The following is a 26,521-nucleotide window of genomic DNA, read 5'->3' on the forward strand; positions in this document are numbered from 1 at the left end:
AGGCAGCATTTTACTGGAGCCTCAGTATCATTTTCCTAGTAGGTAGCCTTCTGTCTTTTGGAGGTAAATTAACATTTTTTTTTTAAGTTTTGTTAATTTATTTGAGAGACAGAGAAACAAATGGGCTGGGGGCAGAGGGAGAAGCAGGCTCTCCACCAAGTGGGGAGCCAGACACAGGGCTTGATTCCAGGACTCTAGGATCATGACCAGAGCAAAGGCAGACACCCAACTGACTGAGCCACCCAGGCACCCTGACAAATGCACATTTTAAATAAATGGCATGTAAATAATAACTGGCATGTAAAAGTAGATAAACCTTGTATATGAAAATGTAACTATAAAATCAATGTCATATACTGGAGGGGTAGAGAAGCACTATAGTAAGAGACATAGGTAGTACTATGAATGAAGAAAATGGAGAAAATTATATGTGTTCAGGTTATATGCTCCATAAACTTTGTTATAAGGAATTAAAAGTATGTAAATAGTCCCGCACAACTACAGGATTTTTTTCTTTGTAATTTTTAAAATTTCTTCATTTCAAAATAATTTCAGGGGCACATAAGTGGTTCAGTTGATTAAGCATTTATCTTCAGCTCAAGTCATGATCCCAGGGTCCTCGGATTGAGCCCTTGGTCAGATTGGGCCTGTTTCTCCCTCTGCCTCTGTCCCTTTCCCCTACTCATGCTCCCTCTCTCTCAAATAAATAAAATCTTAAAAAAAATAATTTAGAAGGGTTTATTTTGCAGGTGGGTAGTTTATACTTTAGAATTTTAAAATTTCTTGGCAGCTAAAAAGGGAATTATCTTGACTATTATAAAGCTGGATGGCTAAATATGGTAAATGTTATCTTTCTATTTCCTCAGAGGAAATTTAAGTAGTTATTATTTTTCTTTAAAGAATGGCAAACAAATAGGATGATCGGATTCACTGGCCATTAAGACAATCGGCTGGTAATAACGGATACACATTGGTAAAAACAGATGTAGTCCATGTTCATAAGCATGGTAAAACAATCAGACACAGCTTAAGTATAACTTTTCAAAACACTCTCATAATATTCAGTTGTGAATGCTTTTACATGTTTAATTTTATAAATGAATTTGTGTAAGAGAAAAGCATTAACATGTGTAGAGACAACTATCATCTAAACATGGGTCTGAAACAACCAAGTGATGGACAAAATATGGTGTAGTTATTGATTCCTCTTCTAAGGATAGGGAATTCTTATCTTATAAATACAGCTATTCTAACAACATGGAAACAAGACATCCTGATCATTCTTATACCAAACTGTATACTATAAAACATACTGACAGAGAGGGATTATGGTAATATACGTAATATACGTTTATGGTAATATACGCAATATAAGTAAAGGGAATTCAATTACTTACCTATGCTTCTAAAATGATGTACATAGGTACCTGATGTACCAAGCTACCTGATGTACATAGGTACAAAGCAATTACAATATATATTAGAAGGTTGCTAAGAGGATCAAATGACTCTGTAAACTACAAGTGAAGTAAGGCATTATTATCAGCTACTGAAAAACCAACTGGGTTTCCACTCTAAAATTCAAAACTGTGGGGCACCTGGGTAGCTCAGTTAAGCATCCGTCTTTGGCTCAGGTCATGATAGTGGGATCCTGGGATCTAGTCCCACATTGGGTTTCCTGTTCAGAGGGGAGTCTGCTTCTCCCTCTCCCTCTGCCTCTCCCCCTGCTCATTCTCTCTCTCTCAAATAAGTAAATAAACAAAATCTTAAAAAAAAAATCACAAGTGTTATAGATGATCTTTGAGAAAGTAAAATTTGGCAGTCATTTACAAACTTAATGTTTCTCATGTAGTTACCAATTGGTAACCTATATTATAGGTTGGTTATAGGTATAGCAAAATACATTCTGTGTAAAATGTCTGTAATAAAAAAGTGTATTTGTGATAAGCAAATCTAGACTGTTTCTAATTATGCGTCATGACTCAACTTCAGGGAAATATTCTGATTCAAGCTAAGAGGAAATATTACCTTGTAGTTATAAATCTATCATTTAAAATAGTAATATTGTAGAAAATAGAATCACTAGACCTACATGAAGAATCCATTTTAATAAAACTAAATTCCTTTAAAAACATGTAGTGAATGAAGTTTGAAACGTGCAGTCAAATAGCAAACACAGTAATTTCTGGGTTTCAGTATTGCTTCTTATTTTTTTTTTTAAGATTTTGTTTATTTATTTGACAGAGCGAGAGAGCACAAGCAGGGGGAACACCACAGGGAATGGGAGTGGCAGGCTCCCCACTGAGCAGGCAGCCTGACACAGGGCTCCATGCCTGACTCAATCCCAGGACCCTGGGATCATGACCTAAGCTGAAGGCAGATGCTTAACTGACTGAGCCACCCAGGCGCCCCTCAGTACTGCTTCTTAAAAGTGACCAACATTGTGATTAAAGGATGTCATTCTAATCAATGGTTGTTCATCTAGCATAAAGAAGATCATTAATCAACAAGGAACCAAGGCACAATATAAAGAACTCATTGTCTAACTACTGATCAGCTCTGAAACATTATGTGTTTGGTAGTAGAAAAGCAGAAGTGGGGCGCCTGGGTGGCTCAGTCAGGTAAGCATCTCACTCATTTTCGGCTTAGGTCTTGATTTCAAGGTGGTGAGATGGAGCTCAGAGATGAGCTCCACTCTGAGGTGGAAACTGCTTAAGACGCTCTCTCTCCCTTTGCCCCACTCTCTGCTCCTGTACTGCCTGCACTCTCTCTCTCTCAAAAAAAAAAAAGAGCCAAAGGGAATAAGTTTGGTATGGTACTTATCTTGTGATTAGCAATGTTTGTAGCAACCAACACTAGTTGGGCTATAAATAAAAATGGAGATGAAAACAACAAAATTAGTACACTCAAATCATTAAAAATATTTTCATCAGGGGCGCCTGGGTTAAAAGCCTCTGGGTTAAAGCCTCTGCCTTCGGCTCAGGTCATGATCCCAGGGTCCTGGGATTGAGCCCCACATCAGGCTCTATGCTCTTCGGGAAACCTGCTTCCTCCTCGCTCTGCCTGCCTCTCTGCCTACTTGTGATCTCTGTCAAATAAATAAATAAGATCTTAAAAAATTTTTTTTCATCATTGAAAAGAAGTGTATTAGGGTGCCTGGGTGGCTCAGTGGGTTAAAGCCTCTGCCTTCGGCTCAGGTCATGATCCCAGAGTCCTGGGATGGAGCCCCACATCGGGCTCTCTGCTCGGCAGGGAGCCTGCTTCCCTTCCTCTCTCTGCCTGCCTCTCTGTCTACTTGTAATTTCTGTCTGTCAAATAAATAAATAAAATCTTAAAAAAAGAAAAGAAGTGTATTTATTCCTAAGTAAAACAATAATGTTTCACCTTTTTTATTTCAAGTGAATTAAAAAAGAGAAATTTTACTTATTAACCAAGAGAATGATCCTGTTTTCCTCAATCAACTGACACAGTTTCAATGTATTTATTTTTGACATAACTCTTATCATGGGAAGAACTTACATATACATATAACTCCAGTTTTCTTCTGCAACTATGCAGACAATTCTGACATACATAAACTATCAATACTAATTAAAATACACTAAAAAGCTGCAGAGTTTTTGAAATCCGTATTGCCCATAGACACAAAAGGTAATTTGTGCCATAAAAGCAAATCATGCCTCAAGAGCTGCACAGGCAGCTCTGTAGGAATAGGATTAGTCTAACTAGTGACGTTTTTTGATCACCTATCCAACAGCCATTTTGTTCTCATTCCTTGCTAAAGAATACTGAATTTCTTGACTATCCGACAGTTGCTTGAAGAGAAGTTGGTTTCTCTAGACTCAGGGGATGAATGTTAATTTTTTTCAATTTTTTTAATGTTTCATCTTAAAATAATTTCAGACTTACTATAAACAAGTTATAAACATAGAATAGAGTATCTGTATATCACTTGACTTCTCAAAATTTCACATCTTGCATAGCCATAGTACAACTATGAAAATCAAGAAATTAACATTGATACAATACTATTAACTAATCTACAGACTTCACCCAAATTTTTCCAATTGTCCCTCTAATGTCATTTTTCTGTTCCAGGATCTAACCCAGGACCCCACATTGCATTTAATGTAATTCTCCTTACATCTGTGATAATCTGTCCATCTTCCTTTGTCTTTCACAATCCTGACATCTTGAAAAGTAAAGGTCAGTTATTTTGTCCTTCAACTTGGGTTTTTCCATATTTCCCCATGATAAAACATGGGCTATGCATTTTTGGTAAGAGTACAACAGGAGTAATGTTGTGCTCTTCTTAGTGCATCAAATCAGGAGGTAAATAAGACTGACATATCTGATTTCTAGTTAACTTTGATAGTTTAACTGAGATGAATTCTGCCTGGTTTCTCTGCTATAATATTATAATTTTGCCCTTTGTAATTAATAAGTATCTCAAGGGGAGATACTTGGAGAACTTTGCAAAATTCTAACTAATAAGATACACACCCTAAGTTTACTATTCAGGAAAGGCTTAATTTCCTCTATAAGTTAAGAAACATCTCTCAGTTGTGGGAACTAAACATAAGAAACAGAGAAAGAAATTATTCTGTGGTTAAGATATTTAAAATGACAACCGTAAGGCAGGAATATGTATACTCTCAATAATACAAAGCATTTAAAAATATTGCTAACTAAATAGCATCATAAAATCACTCTTCAAAAAATCCTGTTTTAAAAATTTATGACTTTATATTTCTGAATCTAAGTTATCTCCCATACATGATTTTCTAGGTGTGAAAGGAAACTTCCCAAATTTTCATTTTCAGATTATAATGGAGAAAAACAACTGGGTGTGTTTTGATGGGTGGCTGTTAACTCCAGCTTTTGGTTAGAGCCTTGGAAGCTCTAGGAATATGAAGTAACTGAGGCCCATTGGTATGTATATACCACAGAACAAATTCAATATTAGTCACAATGATAATAATTTTTGTTATGAGCAATAATATTCTATGATGCCATCTGTTTCAGATTACTGAATGTGGAAGCCCTAGGGAGCCATGACTAAAATCTGCTTCTGACTTAGAAATTCAGATCTGATTCTAGGCTTAATAACCAAAACAATTCAGGGGAACCTCTGGTAATTTCAAACTGATTAAATAAAAGGGTCTCATTTGTTCCCATTTCTTATATCAGTTCAGAAATCCCAGAATTATTCTGCTCCCCTCTTGTAGTATCTTAAATTCTAGGTGTTAATCACAGGTGAGAAAAGAATGCTACTGACAGATCAAAATGAATGTATATAGACCAGGTCTCATCTTAATAAATACCTTACGGAAAAAATTTATATATATATATATATATATATATATATATATATATACACACACACACACACACACACCCATTTATATGTGTGCACATATAAAAATTATATTAAAATATAAATGAAGCAAATATTAACTAAGGATATACTCCAAATTAAGTTAGTCTTTTTACCTTAGAATTCTGAAAAATTCGTTGTCAACCATCCAAGGTCCAGGCTGTAAAGCTAATTTCTTATAATGGGGCACCTGGGTGGCTCAGTGGGTTGAGCCTCTGCCTTCAGCTCAGGTCATGATCCCAGGATCCTGGGATCGAGCCCCGCATTGGGCTCTCTGCTCAGTGGGGAGCCTGCTTTCCCCTCTCCCTCTCTGCCTGCCTCTCTGTCTACTTGTGATTTCTGTCAAATAAATAAATAAAATCTTAAAAAAAAACCCGCTAATTTCTTATGAATAAGACATTAAGAGCAAATAGGACATTAGTATCAATTACTTTAAACATAGGAAATCATTGTTATACACTAATACTTACAAAATTCGTTCCTTTTTTAGTTTGGTCACTTTTACTTGCAAACCTAAAAAGAAAAAAAAACCACAGTATTTTACTTACACATTTACCATCTCTAAAGCAGTTGATCTGAGTTTATGAGTCTAATGCTACACTATTAAGTCACTCGACTCTGGGCTCTGAATAATGAGCCAGGTCCCATTAGTTTGGAGAGTGTATTTCCCTTGCTTTTACCCTGAGGTCACAAAAGTATATCAGCAACATTACTGCTTTTAGTCTGTGACAGCTAGTAGAATAAAATTTTCTCCACCTAAAGTGAGTTACTTCCTTTATAATAGCAGGGGCAAGCATATAATTAGAGGTTCACTATAAATGGAGATCCATGTTCTGACATAGCCTGTGCATTTGCTAACAGTAACCGTGCTTATGTAGGCTCAAGTCTTTTGGGATTAAAATAGATTATGGCAGGAAGTCTTGGACGAAGAGCAAAACTGCTAATGCTAAAGTACTTAACAAAGGACACCCAAGATAGCTGTTATATGTATTTTTAATTCTAATTGAGTCTGACACAGAACATAAGAGAAGACCACTGCCTTTGGGACTCATGTAGTTCTAATGAAGAAAGGCTGAAGGGCACTTAAACTGCAAGGAAGGATATGGACAAAATAGGGTAAACATTTTTAATTTTTAGAAACAATAATTAACAAAAGGAGAAAAACAGTCATTAAACAAATATGAAAATCTATTCAGCATCACTAGCAACTAAATAGAAATTCAAAATAAAACAATTACTTAGCAATATTATGAAGATTTTAATACCCAGTATGTTGATTAAAAAAAAGTGTTGTAGGGGCACCTGGGTGGCTCAGTGGGTTAAGGCCTTTGCCTTCGGCTCGGGTCATGATCCCAGGGTCCTGGGATTGAGCCACACGTTGGGCTCTCTGCTCAGCAGGGAGCCTTGCTTTCCTCTCTCTCTCTGCCTGCCTCTCTTCCTGCTTGTGATCTCTGTCTATCAAATTAAATAAAACCTTTTATTAAAAATAAAGTGTTGTAAAACTATATTCCTATACTTTGCTGGAAATATTACAAATTGATACAATTCTTATGGAAAGCAATTTAGAAATATGTAATAGGACGCTTTCATTGAGATCTTCTTTCTTGGATTCAAACCATAGGGAAACTCATAGTCACAAAGAATACTGAGCAATTTATAGCAATACAAACTGCTTAAAATAGGCATATGTTTAAGTAAATATAACACTTGTTTTTTAAAATAATACAGTTACTAAGATCATTAAGTAAAAAGAATGTTGATTTAGCAACACTAAACTATATGGTTTTCTATTTTCTCTATGACCTCTATTTTCTGCAATATGATTATCACAAGGGGAGGAAAAAGTTTCTGTATTACTTTTTCTGATTCCTATATCAATCTTTTTACTGTTCTACAATTTTCGCAATTGTGGATATTTTATTTACTTTTAAAAATACTGCTTACCGAGTTTTTAAGTTCTATATCTACTCAAGAATTTCTTTTATTTGGGGTAGAGTTAGTCCCAATAAATAGGTATTAATTGACTAATTTTTTTTTTAAAGATTTTATTTATTTATTTGACAGAGAGAAATCACAAGTAGATGGAGAGGTAGGCAGAGAGAGAGAAAGAGAGAGAGAGAGAAGCAGGCTCCCTGCTGAGCAGAGGGCCCGATTCGGGACTCGATCCCAGGACCCTGAGATCATGACCTGAGCTGAAGGCAGCGGCTTAACCCACTGAGCCACCCAGGCTCCCCCTTAATTGACTAATTTTTGAAAACTCAAAGGTTTAGTGTTTGCCTTTGGTAGTTTATGGGTTCTAATAAGCCATACATTTCAAAAAGTTTTCCATGTAATATATATAGTAACATTAATAAATTTGTCATTTTTAAGAACAGGACTTTTCATTATTGGTTTAATTTAGGACAAGCTTTTGAACAACATAATTTAGACAAATAAGAGTTTTCAAAAACTTACACATTTCTCCCACCAATCCCCCTCCATGTTGCTGACTAGGGATGAGGCTAAAAGTCATATAAATACTGAAGGGAAAGTCACCTCTCCTTATTACACCAAATAGTAATGATATGCTGCTAGGAAATCTAGATATTATAGAAAAATGAAGGCCCTGGACAATTTTTTTGTGTTAGACTTTGGCCCTATTTCTCAAGTTTCACCTCTAGGAAATGTCCAACTGATATGATACAATTTTACCCCTATTTTCACAGCCTAAAATTTGACTAAACAAGTATTATGAACAGTAAAAAAAAGTTATAATCGAATATTCACAGCAGCTTTATTTATAATAGCCAAAAACTAGAAACAACCCAAATACCCTTCAACAAGTAAACTGTTAAAAAGAAAAAAACCTGATGCATACTCATAGCACATGCTATGATTATGCTATAATCATGCTATTGATTATTCATCAATAAAAAGGAAAGAAATAATGATACACGCAACAACTTGGATGGTTTCCAAGGAAATTACGCTGGCTGAAAAAAAGCCAATCTCAAAGAGTACGCCCAGTGTGATTCTACCTACATAACATTCCTCAAAGGAAAAAGTTATAAAGAACAGATTATGGGTAGCCATAAATTGGAGGGGTTGGGGTGGAAGAAATGGGGCCAGGAACTTAAGAAACTGTTGTGAGGGATCTTTGGTGGTAGTCACAGGAATCTATGTGAAGTGCATAGAAAACACCGTGTAGACATATACAAGTAAGTGCATATAAAATTAGAGGAATCTGAATAAGGTTGGTAAATTGTGCCAATGTCCATTTCTTGGTTGTGCTATGGTACTCCAGCTATAAAATATGCTACCACTGTGGGAAACTGGGTAAAGAGTAGGACAGTTCTTTGTATTATTTCCTATGACTTCATATGAACCTACAATAAGCTCAAAATAAAAAGCTAAAAAAATTTATGGAAAAAGATCTTCCCTAAGAATTGTAAAACTGTTAAAATACAAAACATAATAAAGGAAAATATTTCTTTTAATTTCAAGAATTAAAACTGGTATGATCTTTTTTTAAAAAATCTTTTTCATCTGTCAAATTCAGGGAATGACAAACTCATGAGAACGTAAAGGTACTTAGTAAGACATCAAATCATTCCTGAAGAATTAAGAAAAGAACTTATGACCTGACTAAAATCAGCAGTTTTTCACTCTCTTTCCTTCCCAAAGTGTGTGAAAATTTACTTATTGATAGATTTTCTTATTTTTAATTTTAGCCGACTTCTAAAATTCAATGCAGCCAAACATGAAATGGATTCTTGCCATGACCATTTTAAGGAAAAGGAACAATGAGATAGAAAATCCATATAAACATCAAAAGAAAATTCTTGGGAAATATGGAAAGAGTACTCTTTTATCTTGTTAGCATTCAACACCTGTGAGGCATTTGTTCTGTCACGCAGATCAGCCCTGAAACAGGTTTATGTGTGCATGTGTATGTGTGTGTGTTTAAATTTTAGCATTTGCTATTCATCAAGTCAATTAGGCATCTACAATTAGAACCCCTATAAAGTGTGCTTTAATCCTGCTCCACACCCATCGGAAGGAATGAGGCTATACAACAATGCAGCTCCTGTATGAACAGGTAGTCTGTTCAGTAAAGTATTTGGGATTGTAACACTGGCAACCTGAGATACCTACTGAGGAAACAGCATTTACAAGACTAAGCACTGAACTACAAATTAACCCTACACTGGTGAACACATGAATATTGGAGGAAATGAAACAATTAAGAGCCTATATGTGTAGTTCTAACATATTAAACAAATTTAAGTAAGAATTTAGAAATGAGGCAAGAATTCATTTTAAACAAACAAAAAAATCAGTTAATTTTTTTACTTATTTTAGTTCTCTATGCAGAACAACCCATATATAGTATACATACTATCACTTTAAAACAGGTTACTATGGTTTTGAATAAGCCTAATAACACCTTTCTTGACAAATAGTGGCTTTATGTGCATAGCTCAAGTAATTTAATTTCTACCAAAATACATAATCACAAGTATTTCTGCAAGGACCTAATAAGTTATTTCAATACCAAAGTGAAAACTTTTGACTTTATAAGATGCTTAGTTTGCTCTTAAGGTTTAATTATCTCAAGGATAACTGGGTGGCTCAGGCAGTTAAGCATCTGCCTTCAGCTCAGGTTAAGATCCTGGGGTCCTTGGGGGTGCCTGGGTGGCTCAGTCATTAAATGTCTGCCTTCCGCTCAGGTCATGATCCCAGCGTCCTGAGATGGAGCCCCATATTGGCTCCCTGCACAGTGGGGAGCCTGTTTCTCCCTTTCCAGCTCCCTTGCGCTTGTGTTCCTATCTCTCTCTGTCATAAATAAATTTTTTTAAGAATCTGAAGGGGCACCTGGGTGGCTCAGGGGGTTAAGCCTCTGCCTTCGGTTCAGGTCATGATCTCAGGGTCCTGGGAATGAGTCCTGCATCAGGATCTCTGCTCAGCAGGGAACCTGCTTCCCCCTTTCTCTCTGCCTACTTGTGATCTCTCGCTCTGTCAAATAAATAAATAAAATCTTAAAAAAATAAACAAAAAATTTTTAAAATCTCGGAAAAAAAAAAAAAAAGATCCCGGAGTCCTGGGATCCAGCCCTGCATTGGGGGGGGGGGTCCTTGCTCCGTAGGGAGCCTGCTTCTCCCTCTGTCTGCTGCTCCCCTGCTTAAACACTCTCTCTCTCTCTCTGCCAAATAAATAAGTAAATAATCAATTTTTAAAATAAAGATTTAATTATCTCAAAATGGATAAATTACTTTTTGTGCACTCCACTGAACACATACATGTTAACACAAATGGAAAAATAATAGATGTGAGAGCTGCTGATAGACAATGATGTTATGGACCAAAATTGCACACAATTCCTTTCACTGTTAATTTATATGTCTTAGTATGAATGTTATCTTAGGAATTTCTGATGAGACATCTGAGAAATAAATGAAATAGTCCAAAACTTAATCAAGAAGTATTTATCCTGTTGTATTAGAACCTCTATAGCTTCCTATTTCTTCTTCTTTTTTTTTTTTTTTTTTTTAGTTTATTACCTTATTTTAGTAATCTCTACACACAATATGGGGCTCAAACTCATGAGATCAAGAAGTTGCACGCTCTTCTGACTGAGCCAGTCAGGTGCCCTATATTTTCCTATTTCTTCAAAGGGTTTCTAATTTTGTCCTGAAAAATGCCTACTTTTTAAAGAAACTGATCATCACATTTATCAAAACATTATTAGATGAGATGCTGATGGTAGAACATGGCATGAATAAGAGACCATTTACATTCTGAGGTCTAGCAGCATCTGTCACAAAAGGAACATAAGACACTAGAGTAAACAGTCATGAAAGGATACAATTATCCTAAAGATAAAAGATATAAAAACTCAGTCACAAATGTCTCCAGAATTTTCCAACAAAAAGGTCTCATTTATATTCAGGTGAATACACACACACACACACACACACACACACACACGGTCTCATTTGAATATTGCTATTCAATAGAAGTTGAAAGACTTTATTTATTCATGCCGTTTTAAAAGAAATGCATGCAGCTTAATATATTCTTGTGATCAGTGTACAAATTGTCTTGTATATGGCATGTTTTAGCTATCATTTTATCATGTTTTGGTCAAATGAAGCAAAACAAAAATCTCAAGATACAGTGGGGGTATTCAGATGCATGTAAGTTTCTATGGGTAGGTAGACTTCTTTGGATATCTAAGTAAAAATTATGTATTTCAAGTACCACCATTCAGAACATTTCTTTTCTCTCTTTCTCTTTTTTTAAACTGACACAAAGGTTTAAAAGTAATGAGTCAATTTTGATTTCTATATATACTTCAAAACCAGCAAAGTCCAGACAAGTCCATGTTTGATGTCTTTCAAATAGCCTCTTATACTGGTTTCTCCAAGTGGATCTCCCACTTAAAAAAAAATTTAGTAGCCTTCAGGCATGTCTTTGATGTTATCACACAGTTGGAAGATCTAATTTTATATGGAACTAGGTGAAATAAATTGACAAAGAACTGTGGTTTAAAAAGTCTGCTTTCAGCAAATTTGCCTTGTCTGAATCCAAACATTTTAAAATAACATATTAATTTTTTAGCAGTGCTCGTTCATTTACACCTTTAAGAATCCATAGATGAATTTGAAATGGAAAAAGTACCCTGATCAATCCAGTATTACAACGTACAGAAATTATCTTCTCTCATCAGTTCACATATATATCTAATACCTACCATTCATAAAGCACATGGATGTTAGCTAAGTATACTATAAACTGCTGTATTTCTCTTAACATTTCCAGTGTATACAAACTAACTCCCTCTTCTGAGAGTGTGATGAGTATTAGAGCACAGCTATGATTACACAATTTTAAAGAATTACCCACCATGTATTATTTGTGAGTTTTACATGTTCTACAATCTGATGAATATGGCATGCTGTTTCTGATTAAAAAGTGTCTTATTTATCTTGACTCTTCCTCATCATTAAATAGGGGTCTCCTGAAGATCTTGAAATACTGAGGAACATGAAGAAGAAATCTGCCAAATATTTTATCCCTGGTTAAAACAAAAGCCTAAAAATAAAACTAGCCCAATTTTAAATGTGGATATGTAAATGGGCATATATAAAAATTCTAAAGTTCTGCACAACAAAAAGCAAGTAGAGTTTAAATAATGAAATAACAAAAATAAGCCAGATATAAAACACTATGTACACTGATCACAACAATTCAATAAGCTGCACACATTTCTTTTAAAGCCAGGAACAAATGAACAAAAAGCCACAGATGCTGTTCTTGTAGAATGGTGATTTATTTTTCCTTTCCCAACTTTCTACGGTATTACCTAAAACGAGAAATATTAAAGTGTAAAGATAGTAAAGTATTTCAGGGTTATAAAACAGATATAAAATATTTTCATATATTATGGGATTTAAGATACTGATGTTCAAGAAAATATTCCATTGACCAAGCTATAAACTATGGAATTCATTCAGATACCATTTATTAATTTTTTACCATGTGCCAAACACTTTTACCTACAGGAATGTAAAGATGAGTAAGATAGGGACTCTGCCTAATAAAAACTTAATGATCTTCTTCAAACCAGTTATAAAACAACAGAATGTAATTATTTGAAGGATAAAGAACTTAACCTTATGCTTGAAGATTGCAGAATGCTAACTCTCTATCAAAAATACCAACTCTCTGTCCCTACCTAGCAACTCAAACATGTCTGGTCCTATTTAAAATATTTTAAAATATTATATTAGCTTCACTTCCGGGTCACAAAGAATAAGTCCCAGTTTTAAAAGTAGTGCCTATAGCAGATTACATTGTTGCTATTAGTGTTACCAATATCTGGCTTATTTTTGCTATCCTTTCATTATATCATGACATTGTATAAATATTTTCCTAAAAAAATAAATGGAGGCACTGGGTGGCTCAGTGGGTTAAAGCCTCTGCCTTCGGCTCAGGTTATGATCCCAGGGTCCTGGGATGGAGCCCTACATAGGGCTCTCTGCTCAGCAGTGAGCCTGTTTCCCCCTCTGATCTCTGTCTGTCAAATAAATAAATAAAATAAAAAAATAAATACAAAGCTCCCCACACCCACTGTGTCTTCTTGAAATTTTATATGGAACTAGGTGAAATAAATTGACAAAGAACTGTGGTTTAAAAAGTCTGCTTTCAGCAAATTTGCCTTGTCTGAATCCAAACATTTTAAAATAACATATTAATTTTAATAATTTTTAATATTTAAATATTTAATTTTAATAATTTTGTTGTATCCTCAGCAACTGCTATCATTCCTCGCATATAATCCAATTACTACTCACTGAATGAATGGCAGTCTGTATTAAAACTCAGAATTATTCTGAGTTTTTGTAAGCTAACAACAATTATTCTGAGTGGTTTTTTTTTTAAGATTTTATTTATTTATTTGACGGAGAGAGATCACAAGTAGGCAGAGAGGCAGGCAGAGAGAGAGAGAGAGGGAAGCAGGCTCCCCGCTGAGCAGAGAGCCCGATGTGGGACTCGATCCCAAGACCCTGAGATCATGACCTGAGCCGAAGGCAGCGGCTTAACCCACTGAGCCACCCAGGTGCCCCTTCTGAGTGTTTTTGTAAGCTAACAACAAACAACTAGAGGAAAGGGAACTAAAAGGAAATGAGGAGCATCTGCCTGGGTCAGTTGGAAAGAAACTAAAAGGAAATGAGGGGCACTTGCGGGTCAGTTGGCAGAGCATGCGAAACTTGATGTTATTAGGCTCGTTAGGTCGAGCCCCAGGTTGGGTGTAGAGATTACTTTAAAATAAATAAATAAATAAATAAGTAAAAAACCCAAACAAACTTTAAAAAAAGAAAATGAAGAAAACAATTCCATTTATAGCAGCATCAAAAAGAACAAAATACTCAGAAATAGATATAACTAAGGGGATGAAAGATTTATACGCAGAATACTACAAAATATTAAGGTAATTAGAAGACATAAATAAATTGAAAAACACGGCATGTTCATAGACTGGAAAACATAATACTGTTAAGATGTTAAAAAAGACTTCTTAAAAAGATCTACAGATTCAGTTTAATCCCTATCAAAATCCCAATGAGGATTTTTGTGGAAATAGAAAAACCCATCCCAAATCCATATGGAATCTCAAGGGACTCTAAATAGCCGAAACAATCTTGAAAAAGAACAAAACCGGAGATCACATGCTTCCTGATTTCAAAACTTACTTAAAGTTCCAGTATTCAAAACAGTGTAGTACTGACATAAAGACAGATGTAGAGGCCAATAGAATAAAACAGAGAGTCGAAATGGTTTTTGACAATGGTGCCAAGACCATTTAAGGGGAAACTGTCTTTCCAACAAATGGTGTTGGGAATACTGGATATCCACATATAGAAGAATAAAGTTTCACCTTTACATCGTATACAAAATATAACTGAAAATGGATGAAAGACTTAAACATAAGCAGTAGAACTATACAATGCTTAGAAGAAAACAGGGTAAAGGCTAAATAATACGGGATTTGGCAATGATTTTGGATGTCTTGGATCCAATGTCTTGGACAAGAAACCAAAAGTACACGCAACAAAAGAAAAAAATAGATAAATAGGACTATATCAGAATTTAAAAGTTCTGTGCATCAAAGGACACACATATAATCAGAGTGAAAAAGCAACCCACAGAATGGGAGAAAATAGTTGCAAATTATGTATCTGATAACGGTTAATATCCAGGGGCACCAGGGTGGGTCAGTTGGTTAAGCTTCCCAACTCCTATTTTGGCTCAGGTCATGACCTCAAGGTCCTGAGACTGAGTACTGCATCTTGTTCTGCACTCAGTGGGGAGGGTGCTTGAGATTTTCTCTCTTCCTTTCCCTCTGTCCTTCCCCTGGCACATTCTCTTTCTCTCAAATAAATACATCTTGAAAAAAAAAAAAAGATTAATATCCAAACTATATAAAGAACTTCTACAACTCAATAACAAAAACCAAAACTGATTAAAACATAGGGAAAGGACTTGAATAGACGGATCTCTCCAATGTTACACCAATGGCCAATAAGCACATGAAAAAAATGTTGAACATCACTAATCATTCGGTAAACACAAATCAAAACCACAGTATCATGTTACATCCAATAGGATAGCTATCCAAAAGAGAGAGAGAGATAAACAGAAAATAAGAAGTTTTGGTGAGAATGTGGAGAAATTGTAATCCTCATGCATTACTAGTGGTAATGTAAAGTGCTGGTATGGAAAAGAGTATGGTAATTAATTTAATTTTATTTTTTAAAAGATTTTATTTATTTTTTTGAGAGAGACAGAGATCTCAGGCAGGGGGTAAGGGCAGAGGGAGAAGCAGACTCCCCACTGAGCAGGGAGCCCAACTTGGGAATCCATCCCAGGACCCTGGGATCATGACCTGAGCCGAAGGCAGATGCTTAACCAACAGAGCCACTCAGGCGTCCGAGTATGGTAATGTAAGATTAAATATATAATTACCACTTCTAGGTAGATACCCCAAAGAGTTGAAAGCAGGGTTTTGAAGAGACTACTTGTACACCCATGTTCAGAGCAACATTAGTCACAGCCAGAAAGATGGAATTATTTATTCATAGCCAAAAGATGGAAACAACTCCAATGTCCAATAATGGATTGATAAGCAAAATGTGGTATATATAATGGAATATTATTTAGTCTTAAAAAAGAAAAAAATCCTGATGCTACAATATGGGTGAATCTTGAAGACATTATGCTAAGTGAAATGAGCCAGTCACAAAAAGATAATATTGTATGATTTCACTTTTATGAGGTACTTAGAGTAGTCAAAATCAGAGATAGAAACTGGAATTGTGGTTGCCAGCGCTGGAAGCAGGTAAATGGGGAGTTATTGTTTAATAGGTATAAAATTTCAGTTTTATAAGAAGAAGAGCTCTGGAAATGGATGTGGTGATGGTTGCATAACATTATGAATGTATTTAATACCAATGAACTGTATACCTGAAAACGGTTAAGATGAAAAATTATGTATATTTCTTAATAATTTTTTTAAGTATCCCCATTCTCCCCCTTGCCAAAAAGAGATAGAAGATAAGAATTTTCTAAGATCTCCTAAGCATTTATGTTTCCTTTGGCTATTCTTTTTGTTTGTTTCCAGAAATTAGCAGTTTAAAAAATCATAAAGAGGAAAATAAATGGAATCTGTATGTGAAACCTCTATTACAACTGTTTTATAGTATCTAATTGTTACTAGCTGGGATGGTCCACAGCAGGCATTGATAATATAATGGTGCTGCTTCAGAGGGATAGCATTCTAATATCTAACACATGATCGCTAACACATATATTGCTTACTGTGTGCTGGAAACTTTCCCAAATGCTTTACATGTATGAAACTATTTAATGCAGTATGAAGCAGCTATTAATAGTATCTTTATTTTATAGATAAGGAATCTGATGCACTATAAAGTTAAATAACTTGCACAAGTTCACCACCTTTGAGTGGTGAGATGGCTTTCAAATGGCATCTCAGAGGGCAGCCCTCATCCAGAACTCACAGACTGAAATAAGTACATCACATGACCTCTTTCTGAACATGGCACTACTCCCAAGCAAGAGAAGGAGACACTTAAGATGAAAATTTAGACCAAATCCTAAAGACAACGCATGATAACAATCTCTTCAGCATAGTAATGTTTCACATAATCTGAGCCTATCTCCCTTTCTAGCATCAACTCCTATCCACCTGCCCAATAAAATCCCACCTCCTGCCTCATTCTACCTGTGAGCTATACCAACCTGTCTACAGTTCCTTGATTAAAATCAGGCTGTGAGGCGCCTGGGTGGCTCAGCTGGTTAAGCAACTACTCAGGTCATGATCGTGGAATTCTAGGACGAGTCCCACATGGGGCTCCCTGCTCTGCGGGGAGTCTGCTCCTTCCCCTGACCCTCCCCCTTCTTATGGTCTCTCTCTCATTCTCTCTCACTCTCAAATAAACAAATAAAATCTCAAAAAAAAAAAGATAAAATCAGGCTGTTAACTACCAAACTTTTCCACATGCTGTTCTCTTTCCTTAAAACATTCCTTCCTCTCCTCCTACCATCTTCTTTGGCTAATCAGAATTAAGTTGTAAAGCAGTCTGACAATAAATCTCACATGCACCCCCATTCTTCCTGTATGTTCCCAGATAACATGGTACACTACAAAATTTCTTAGAACTATAACTTTGGGGGCGCCTGGGTGGCTCAGTGGGTTAAAGCCTCTGCCTTCAGCTCAGGTCATGATCCCAGGGTTCTGGGATTGAGCCCCACATCAGGCTCTCTGCTCCACAGGGAGTCTGCTTCCTCCTCTCTGCCTGCCTCTCTGCCTACTTGTGATCTCTGTCTGTCAAATAAATAAATACAATCTTAAAAAAAAAACAAAAAGAACTATAACTATATATGACTCATTCTTATTCACAAATTGTGGCCTATGGTAAGGGCATCCCTTGAATAAGTGTCTCCCGAGTACACTGGGGCATGGAAGAATACTTCTGGGGTTCATGTTTCAGAACCCATTAATTCATGATGAGTCCATTATGATGAGGTTCTGCCAGAAACAACACTTACACACAGGAAAGTTCCAATACAGACCCACATACTATAGATTTAGGTGGATTGTATTTTAATGGCACCCCAGTGTAATGTGAAAGCTGTAAAGCACTGTAGTATTAAACCTATAGTTGCAGCAAGAAACAAATGTAAAACTAAGCATTTCCCCTACATGGGGAAAATGTTTTATGTTAAAGTCACAGAACTAGAAAGATACTAATATCAAACCTTGAGTTTACCTTTAATAGAAAATTCTTTTACATGGAGTACATTTTAACACAATCACAAATATTTATATACCTATTCCAACCATAATAGCTGAATCCTCCGTATACTCATTGCACTTCATATAAACGCTTTTGCTCTTATGTCATTATACTATAATTACCTGTTTACACGACTCTACCTCTATTAGACTACAGGCTCTTTGAAGGCAAACTACCATTAACTTTTATATCTCAGTGCCTGGTAGCAAAGATTCCCAAAGCTTTGAAGAATAACTTAAGTAGTATTTCAAAGTCTATAAAGAATCTTGTCTTACGGAAAAAAATTAAGTTCAAAGGTTACATAACTTGGCTGAGATCATAGAGCAAACAGATAAATGAATTTAGAATTCAAATCCAGATCTTCAGTCAACAATCTCTATGCCCTTTCCACAGCACCACACATATTACCATAAGTAAATAACTATATATTGTGCAGGTACTACATCCTATAGTAGTTGTCTATGGTTATAAAGCAACAATTTAGCCATAACTGATCACAAAAAATTACAATAATAAAGGTCCTTTCAAAATGAGATCTCTGAACTGTCACAGTTAGTTATCACTATTAATCTCAATAGAATACTGCTATAAGTATTTTTAAAAAAAGATTTTACCTTGTACTTCTTTATCATGATACTCTTTTAGTTTTGTCCAAAGTTCCTTAAAGTCATTAGATATATCTACAGAACTAGGGCTTCCACAACTGCTTCCAGAGATGTTCATCTTGCTTAATATGCACCACACTTCTATTTGCCTAATGTTTTCTGACCTTTTTCTGTTACATTATATAGGTATGAAGTTGTCTTTGACAGTTGAAATACCTGAAACGACAGATTGCAACATAAATGAATTTTGCATTTATATGTACGTAATTTGAAGTCAGCCAGCTCTTCTCAAGTTTTCCTTATTTACCTACAACCAACCACTTTGAGAATTTGGGGGATGGGAAGTGAAGATGATTATGGTGACAACCCTGATTTCAGTTATTTGGTCCTTAGTTAAGCTAAATTTTCAGGCAAATTTTCTCTTATTCTTCCTAGAAAGAACTTACTTGAGATGATTCTGCTACTGAGAAGTTTGTAGTCATTCACGCTCAGTATTCATTGATTCACCATTCTAAAATAATTTATTCCTTTGTTGAACTTTTGATATGGAGTGCAACAAAAACTGGAAAACATTCTGAAATACTCTTGACTTAAACTTAAATATTCATAGAAGCACAAATCTTATAAAAGAGCAAGAAAGGTGATTGTGATTAATATACTTGAAGATTTGAATACCTTTCTCATAACAAAGGAAATAAGTGAGCAAGACATAGGCATAGCAAAGATCTATGAATACAGAAATGTCTAGTAACAAGGCAAAAAGTGTAAGGCCATTTTGTGCCCCTCTGAGAGGAGAGGTGAAATGATTATTACTTGTGTAGCCCCCAAAGGAAGCAACAGGATACTAAGAAGTTCAAGTGGATTCATAAATATTTTAATATGCGTCCTTAAGGTGAAACCATTAACTAGCTACTACTTAAAAGTCAAATGATTAACAAGTCTACTATATCTCACATATGGCTCTTTAGCCAATGCCTTACCATTTAATGTACCCAAATTAATGTAAGTGTCTCTTAAAACCATTTCTCAAGGTCTCTGATGATGAGGCTAAAATAAGCAATGACTTTTTTTTTTTTTTAAAGCAGGCTCCATGCTTAATGTGGGGCTTGAACTCACAACTCTGAAATCAAGAGTCCTATGCTCAACTGACTATGCCACCCAAGTGTCCCAGCAATGACATTTCTAAAGGAGCAAGATTATGACTGAAGTCACTTTGAAAAGCACTAGAGAAATACTGTAAAAATACACTTTTATTAAGCTTTTTAAAAATTGTGATTTAGGTTTTTTTTGAGACAATCAGTGAAAACTGAACATGTACTAGATTTTAGATAATGTTAGAGAATTATTTTTAATTGTCTTGGGTATTAAAATGTGCTCATATTAAAAAAAGTCCTTAGCTCTTAGAGATACATACTGATATGTTTACAGGTAAATTCACCTGTTCTGTATTTGCTTTCAAATATTCCAGGTAAAACAAACAAAAAATGTTGGGTAAAGAGATGAAACAAGAAGGGCCGCTTTGACAATTACTGGAAGAGGGTAATGGATGAGTCTGTGACAGAGTTCGTAATTCTAGTCTCTCTCTTGTGTACATTTATTATTTCCATAATAAGGTTTTAAAAGAGGGGTTGGGTGTATGAATTAATACAGCTTTATTCCAAAGAGGCCGGACTTCTACTATTTCTTAACCCTAAAAGATAATAGACCTATTGTCAACAAAAGTCACCATTTGTTGTTTACTATATAACAGATACCGTGCTGTTTTATAGCCATTTTTAAAAACTTCATCTGGAGAACTCTATAGAACAGTTACTGTTATTAATTTCCTTTTAGAAAAACAGGTTTACGAGATTAGATGACTCGCCCAAGTTCATACAATTAGGTCCCACGCTAAGGAAGGCAAAGGTAAGGAGGTGAGGGGAGGGGCGCCAAGGATGCTAATTAACCACAAAATACTTTAGCCCAAGAAAAATACTTATTTCTATGAAGTAATAGTTTAAAACAAAGTTTTAATTGCTTTAATGAATAATTTAAAATTGCATTGTATTAAACTGCTTAAAATCAACCGTGTAAAACAAGCATTTTAAAATATATCTTCAGGGGCACCTGGGTGGCTCAGTCGTTAAGCGCCTGTCTTCAACTCAGGTCATGATCCCAGAGTCCTGGAATCGAGCCCCATGTCGGGCTCCCTGCCCTTGGAGGAGTCTCCTTCTCCCTCATCCACTCCCCCTGCTTGAGTTCCCTCTCTCGCTGTATCTCTGTCCAATAAGTAAACAAAATCTTACGAAAAAAAAATTTCCCACATAAAAACAATTTACCAACACAACACTAAACTTGCAAGTTCTGGCTCTCAAAATCCTCTCCAACCTATGCTGCACGCCCAGCACTTTGGTCAGAATCTCTCTTTTGGCCTGAACCGTTATCGATGCAGGATGAGGTGCCTTAATTTCGCAGAAACGTGCACTTGTGTCTCCAGGTGCATCCCGGGCTCAAAGGTCTGTTATAATTTAATACACTTCTGTGCATCCTGCAGCAGGGTAGACCACTGCAGGGAACGTGCTCCGCAAAATACTTCTTTCCTGTCGCATCCACCACACATATTCTCACACAGGTAGGGCAAGAGCCGCGCCTGGAGTCACACAGGTGCCCGAGATAACCGAATAGGGGCTCGGGCTGGTCCTCTTACAAGCCAAGCAAAGGTCGAGAGGATCCTGTCCCAGGACCGGTAGACACCACCCACTCCCGCGCGCCTCCGTCTCCCAAAGGTTCCCAAAGCCTGAGGCGCTACGGGAGCGGAAAACGTGCACCGCGCCCCCGGCGCATGCGCGGGGCGGATTCGGCCCCGGTAGGTGAGTCCTCAGCCCGCGCGGAAGACCGAAGACGCCCAGGGAGCGCAAGCTCGCCTCCCTCCGACTCACCTCCATCGGAGTTTAGCCGGGCCCTAGTGTGCTCCCTGAGGGCTTACCACAACTTGGGGGCCAAACGCCTGTGTTCGGCCGGCAGCTCGAGACCGGAAGTAGCCGCTACGACCCCCGCTCAGGATTGAGGAAAGGAAATTCCTCTTTACTCACGGCTTCCAAGATTGCCTCAGAGAGTCTCGAAAACCTCAGCACGGAAGCAGGCACGGCTTCGGGGCTGTGAAGAGGCAGCGGCTTGCTTTTCTTCCCCTCACTAGTCTGCCAAACCCCCTCCGGGAAAGCCGGCCCCTCAGGGCTGCCCGCGCTTTCTGGGGTTGGGGGAGGGCCCGAGGGCCACCGGCCGGGTTGGGAGGTGCCCAGACCCGCCCCCCCCCTTAGAGCGCGCTCGACGTCACGCGGGAGTTCCCGCCACGTCATGCCCCTCCTCCCGCCGCGAAGAGAGGCAGTTCCCCGGCGCTCCTGTAGCGGAAGAGCGTGGTGGCTGGTGTGTCCCCAGTCCGAGGGCTGTGACTGGAGAATGGAGCGCCAGCCTCTGCGCGATCGGGAGCGGCTCCAGCAGCTTGCGGCCGCCACAGGATTTTTGTTGAGACGCCCCGGAGAAAGCGCAAGCTTTTTCTGTTTGGGGAACCTCAAGCCTTTGGCGTGTCTGACTTTAGCACATTTCAGGAAGCTCGTGTGAGCGGCCAGTTCCGCATGGAAAGTTAAAGCTAACTGATGGGGGAATGGATACGGATCAAGCTAACGTAGTTTCTACCTGGTAGCTATTACCTGCAGTTTAGTGATGTGACCCGACAGCACCGGGAGGTGAGGCCGTGTAGCAAAACGAGGTGTATTTTGCTGAGGTTAAATGGAAGGTTCCTGAAGACCCTGAAATGAGACGGAATCAGAATGACCAGCGTTTTTTTGTTGGAACAACAACCTGTTAGGTAATTTAATGTTTTGAAAAATAAATCCTTCCCGTGGCTGTTTGTAACGTTCACAACGTTAGTATGTTTTCTTGTTTTGGTTTCTAAAAGAAGCATTTTAGCATTAGCTATTCTACAAATGAAGTTAAAAATAAGCAGAATAAGCTAGAATCACAGAATCTTTTAAACCAGCTGACTACTTTTCTGTAATTCTTGTAAAATCTGGGAGGAAGACAGGAGAGCACCCTGAACTTCTAAAAGTTAAGTGGTGTTTAGGAAATGATAAGTGCAAACTGTGAAGATAATTTTTCCACTCCGTCCCAGTGTTAAGGGATGACTATCAGCTTACTCCTTGGAACTGCACCCAACAGGATGTTTCTGTACCATTCTAACAATGTTATAGGAACATTGGTTTCTTTAGGGGAGAGGGTTGCTGAATCTTCATTACACTATTTCAGTAACTGTCATTGGCTTCCAAATTTTATAGACTTCATTCATTATACTTTTAAGGAAAATGGGTGACAAATTGATTGTTATTTCTATTATAACACAGGCATAATTGCTTGTATGAATGTTTAAAATGGAAACAAAGTTTTGTTATAAATGGAAAGAACTTGTAATTAGTTTGTCATTTAACAGTATATTGAAATAGCAGTGTACTTGTCCAAAGAAACATTGAGAACAAAAAACCTAACCTGTTCCTCTGGCCTCTGCTTAAAGCTCCACTGTCCAATGCATTTATGCAAGTCAGAGGAAATGAGTCAGGATCCAAAGAATGAGCCTTGACACCTTTTTCCCCTTTAATTCTTACCCTATCCAATCTATCACCAAGTCCTTTCAGTTTTACTTACCAGATAGATTCCAAATTAATCCCCTTCTTTCCTTCACCACCACCATATTCCGAAATACCCCTTTCTCTTACCTACTCTTGTAGTCTATCCACCCAACCAAAAAAACCCACCTAAACCTTTCTCATCACTGGTGTTCAGAAAATATTTGAGCATTCTCAAATCATGCATATATTTAAAATTTAAATTGTATACATTAAAAAAAAAATAAGGGCGCCTGGTTGGCTCAGTTGGTACAGTAAGCAATTCTTGATCTTGAGGTTGTGAGTTCAAGCTCCACGTTGGGCATAGAGCTTACTTAAAAAAAGAAGAAGAAGAAGAAGAAAAAATAAATTGTGTACATGTATTGTTGAAAAATGGTGTGTAGTCTAATGGTTAAGTCAGGCTCTGGAGACCGACTTCCTGGTTTTGAATCCTGCTCTAATACTTCCTTACCAAATGACCTTAGACTGATTTCTTAACCTCTGTCTCTTTTTCTTACCTGTAAAATGAGGATAATGGTACCAAACACATAGGGTTATGAAGAGGAAATGAGTTAGTGCATGTAAACTGCTTAGTACAATGTTTAGATACACAGTAGGGACTCAGAAAAAAGCTAGCCCTTATTAGGACTTCTGAGCTAACGCATGACCTACAAAGACATTTTTTAAAAGGTGGAGAAAAAATGGAAATTAATATTTTTTCTCCTCCCACCTTAAATTTTACCAACTTTGAGCCTTTAGACTATAGCTACTGTGATCTTTCTGAAAAATAAATCTGATAACACTGCTTATACCCTTCAGTGGTTTATTGTTACTCTTTTTTTTTTATTTTTTTATTTTATTTATTTGAGAGAGAGAGACAGTGAGAGAGAGAATGAGCGAGGAGAAGGTCAGAGAGCGAAGCAGACTCCCCATGGAGCTGGGAGCCTGATGTGGGACTCGATCCCGGGACTCCAGGATCACGCCCTGAGCCAGAGGCAGTCGTCCAACCAACTGCGCCACCCAGGCGTCCCTATTGTTACTCTTAAGATAGTCCCTCTGAACTGCCTTTACTGTGTCTCCAGGCCTCACTGACTTTAGTGTCCACTAGGTCTTTGCATGCCTTTGCTTCTGTTTGGAGTTATGAACCAAACCTACCCCCACCCTTTGCCTAGCTACTTATTACCTTTTTATCTTGTTTTAATAGTCTTTTCTATTAAATCCTCTTATAGCACTACGTACCTTCCAATCTTGTACTTACTGGTTTTAATTATTTAATTAATTCTCTCTTCTCACTAACTTTTTTGAGGTCAAAACCATATCTTGTTTACCTTTTTTGTTTGTCTTGTTGTTCACCGTTTTACTGTCACAAACTAACTCATTGCCTCCCATAAAGTGAGTACTATGTGGATAAATGAATAAATTGAACATCTGTAACGGGATTACTATTTTTTATGTAAGTGGAGAAAAATCTTTGAATCCATTCAAAATTCTTAGATTCTCCGTGTGAGAGTTTATGATGGTCATTTTGGTGTAGAAATGGTGGGCGCCTGGGTGGCTCAGTGGGTTAGGCCTCTGCCTTCAGCTTGGGTCATGATCTTAGGGTCCTGGGATCAAGCCCCACGTCGGGCTTTCTGCTAAGTGTAGAGGCTGCTTCCACCTCTCTCTATGCCTGCCTCTCTGCCTACTTGTGACCTCTCTCTCTCTCTGTCAAATAAATAAATAAATAAATCTTAAAAAAAAAAAAAAAAGCAAATCTTCCATTAAAAAAAAAAATAGAAAGAAATGGTGGGCATACTCATAGATATTCTCTCCCAATGGGAGCTATAAGACCCACATGGTAGATTAAATTATGAGGTCCTAAAGATACGTGAGAAAACTTCATGGCTTTGAACGGTGTTCCCAAACTTTTCCAATACTTGGAAAATGAATATTTGTATTACATATTGTAATAAAAAGATAAGGCTTCTTCCATCCAGAGACAGCAAAAGTTGGACTCCACCTCCTCACCCCTCACCGTACCCCATCAGCAATGCCCCCTTGAGGGCTGGAATTTTAAATGTCCTAACATACCTATAACTCAATAGAGTTCCCTGGTTAGGGTGCTTGGCTTAAAAATTGTGTGGTGAAATAATTAAAATGGTGAATTTTATATTACATACATTTGTACATTTAACCACAGTAAGAAAAATTGTGTGGTTGTTGTAATAACTCTAGGATTCTTAGAACTGTAGAATTTTGGAATTTTAAAATTATCTAACTCACATCATTTTTTTTTTAAAGATTTTATTTATTTATTTATTTGTCAGAGAGAGAGAGAGCGCGAGCGAGCGCACAGGCAGGCAGAGGGGCAGCAGAGGCAGAGGGAGCAGCAGGCTCCCGGCTGCTAACTCACATCATTTTAAAACAAACTTTTTGTTGATTGTACAATCTGCTTAACTCTACAGTTGGGTAGCTGAGGGTTGCAGAGGGAAAATCACATAGCAGGTTAGACTGATATCACTAAAATTACGTGGTTTCAAATCTCATGTAGGGCATCAATTAATTCTTAAAATAGGGGAGCCTGGGTGGCTCAGTTGCGAAGTGTCAGCCTTTGGCTCAGGTCATGATACCAGAGTCCTGGGATGGAGCCTCACAGTCGGGCTCCTTGCTCAGTGGGAAGCTTGCTTCTCCCTCTCCGACTCCTCCTGCTTGTGTTCCCTCACTTGCTGTGTCTCTCTCTGTCAAATAAATACATAAAATCTTTAACAAAACAAAACAAAAACCCCTAAAGTCAGGGACACCTAGGTGGCTCAGGTCATGATATCAGGGTCCTGGGATGGAGCTGTGTGGGGCTTCCTGCTCAGTGGGGAGTATGCTTCTCCATCGCCTCTCCCTTTGCTTGCACTCTCTCACTCAAATAAAATCTTTAAAAAAAACCGAAGTCAGAACAAGATGTTGCCCTGCTAAAAACATCCCAGAGTCTTCCCATCACCTTAGAATAAAATCAAACCCGTTTCCATGGAGTCAGGACAAGTAAATTCCCATTTTATATTGTTGTTATCT

At 37.3% G+C, this 26,521-nt stretch overlaps 1 protein-coding gene across 4 annotated transcripts in view; it reads right to left on the reverse strand.

The window, feature by feature from the left end:
• The window catches only part of RBBP8 (RB binding protein 8, endonuclease), a 115,516-nt gene that overhangs the window by 73,568 nt on the left and 15,427 nt on the right, over positions 1–26,521 (reverse strand). The window contains exons 2-4 of one of the 4 annotated variants that reach the window (XM_044243285.1): positions 22,532–22,630; positions 18,855–19,061; positions 5,848–5,890 (exon numbers count right to left, since the gene is read on the reverse strand). In XM_044243285.1, coding sequence (XP_044099220.1) covers positions 5,848–5,890; positions 18,855–18,963 — 152 coding nt within the window. In that variant the 5' untranslated portion in view covers positions 18,964–19,061; positions 22,532–22,630. The other 3 variants (XM_044243284.1, XM_044243282.1, XM_044243286.1) reach the window with 3 other exon arrangements.

This window comes from Neovison vison, chromosome 3 (assembly GCF_020171115.1).
Source record: "Neovison vison isolate M4711 chromosome 3, ASM_NN_V1, whole genome shotgun sequence".
Lineage (NCBI taxonomy): Eukaryota > Metazoa > Chordata > Mammalia > Carnivora > Mustelidae > Neogale > Neogale vison.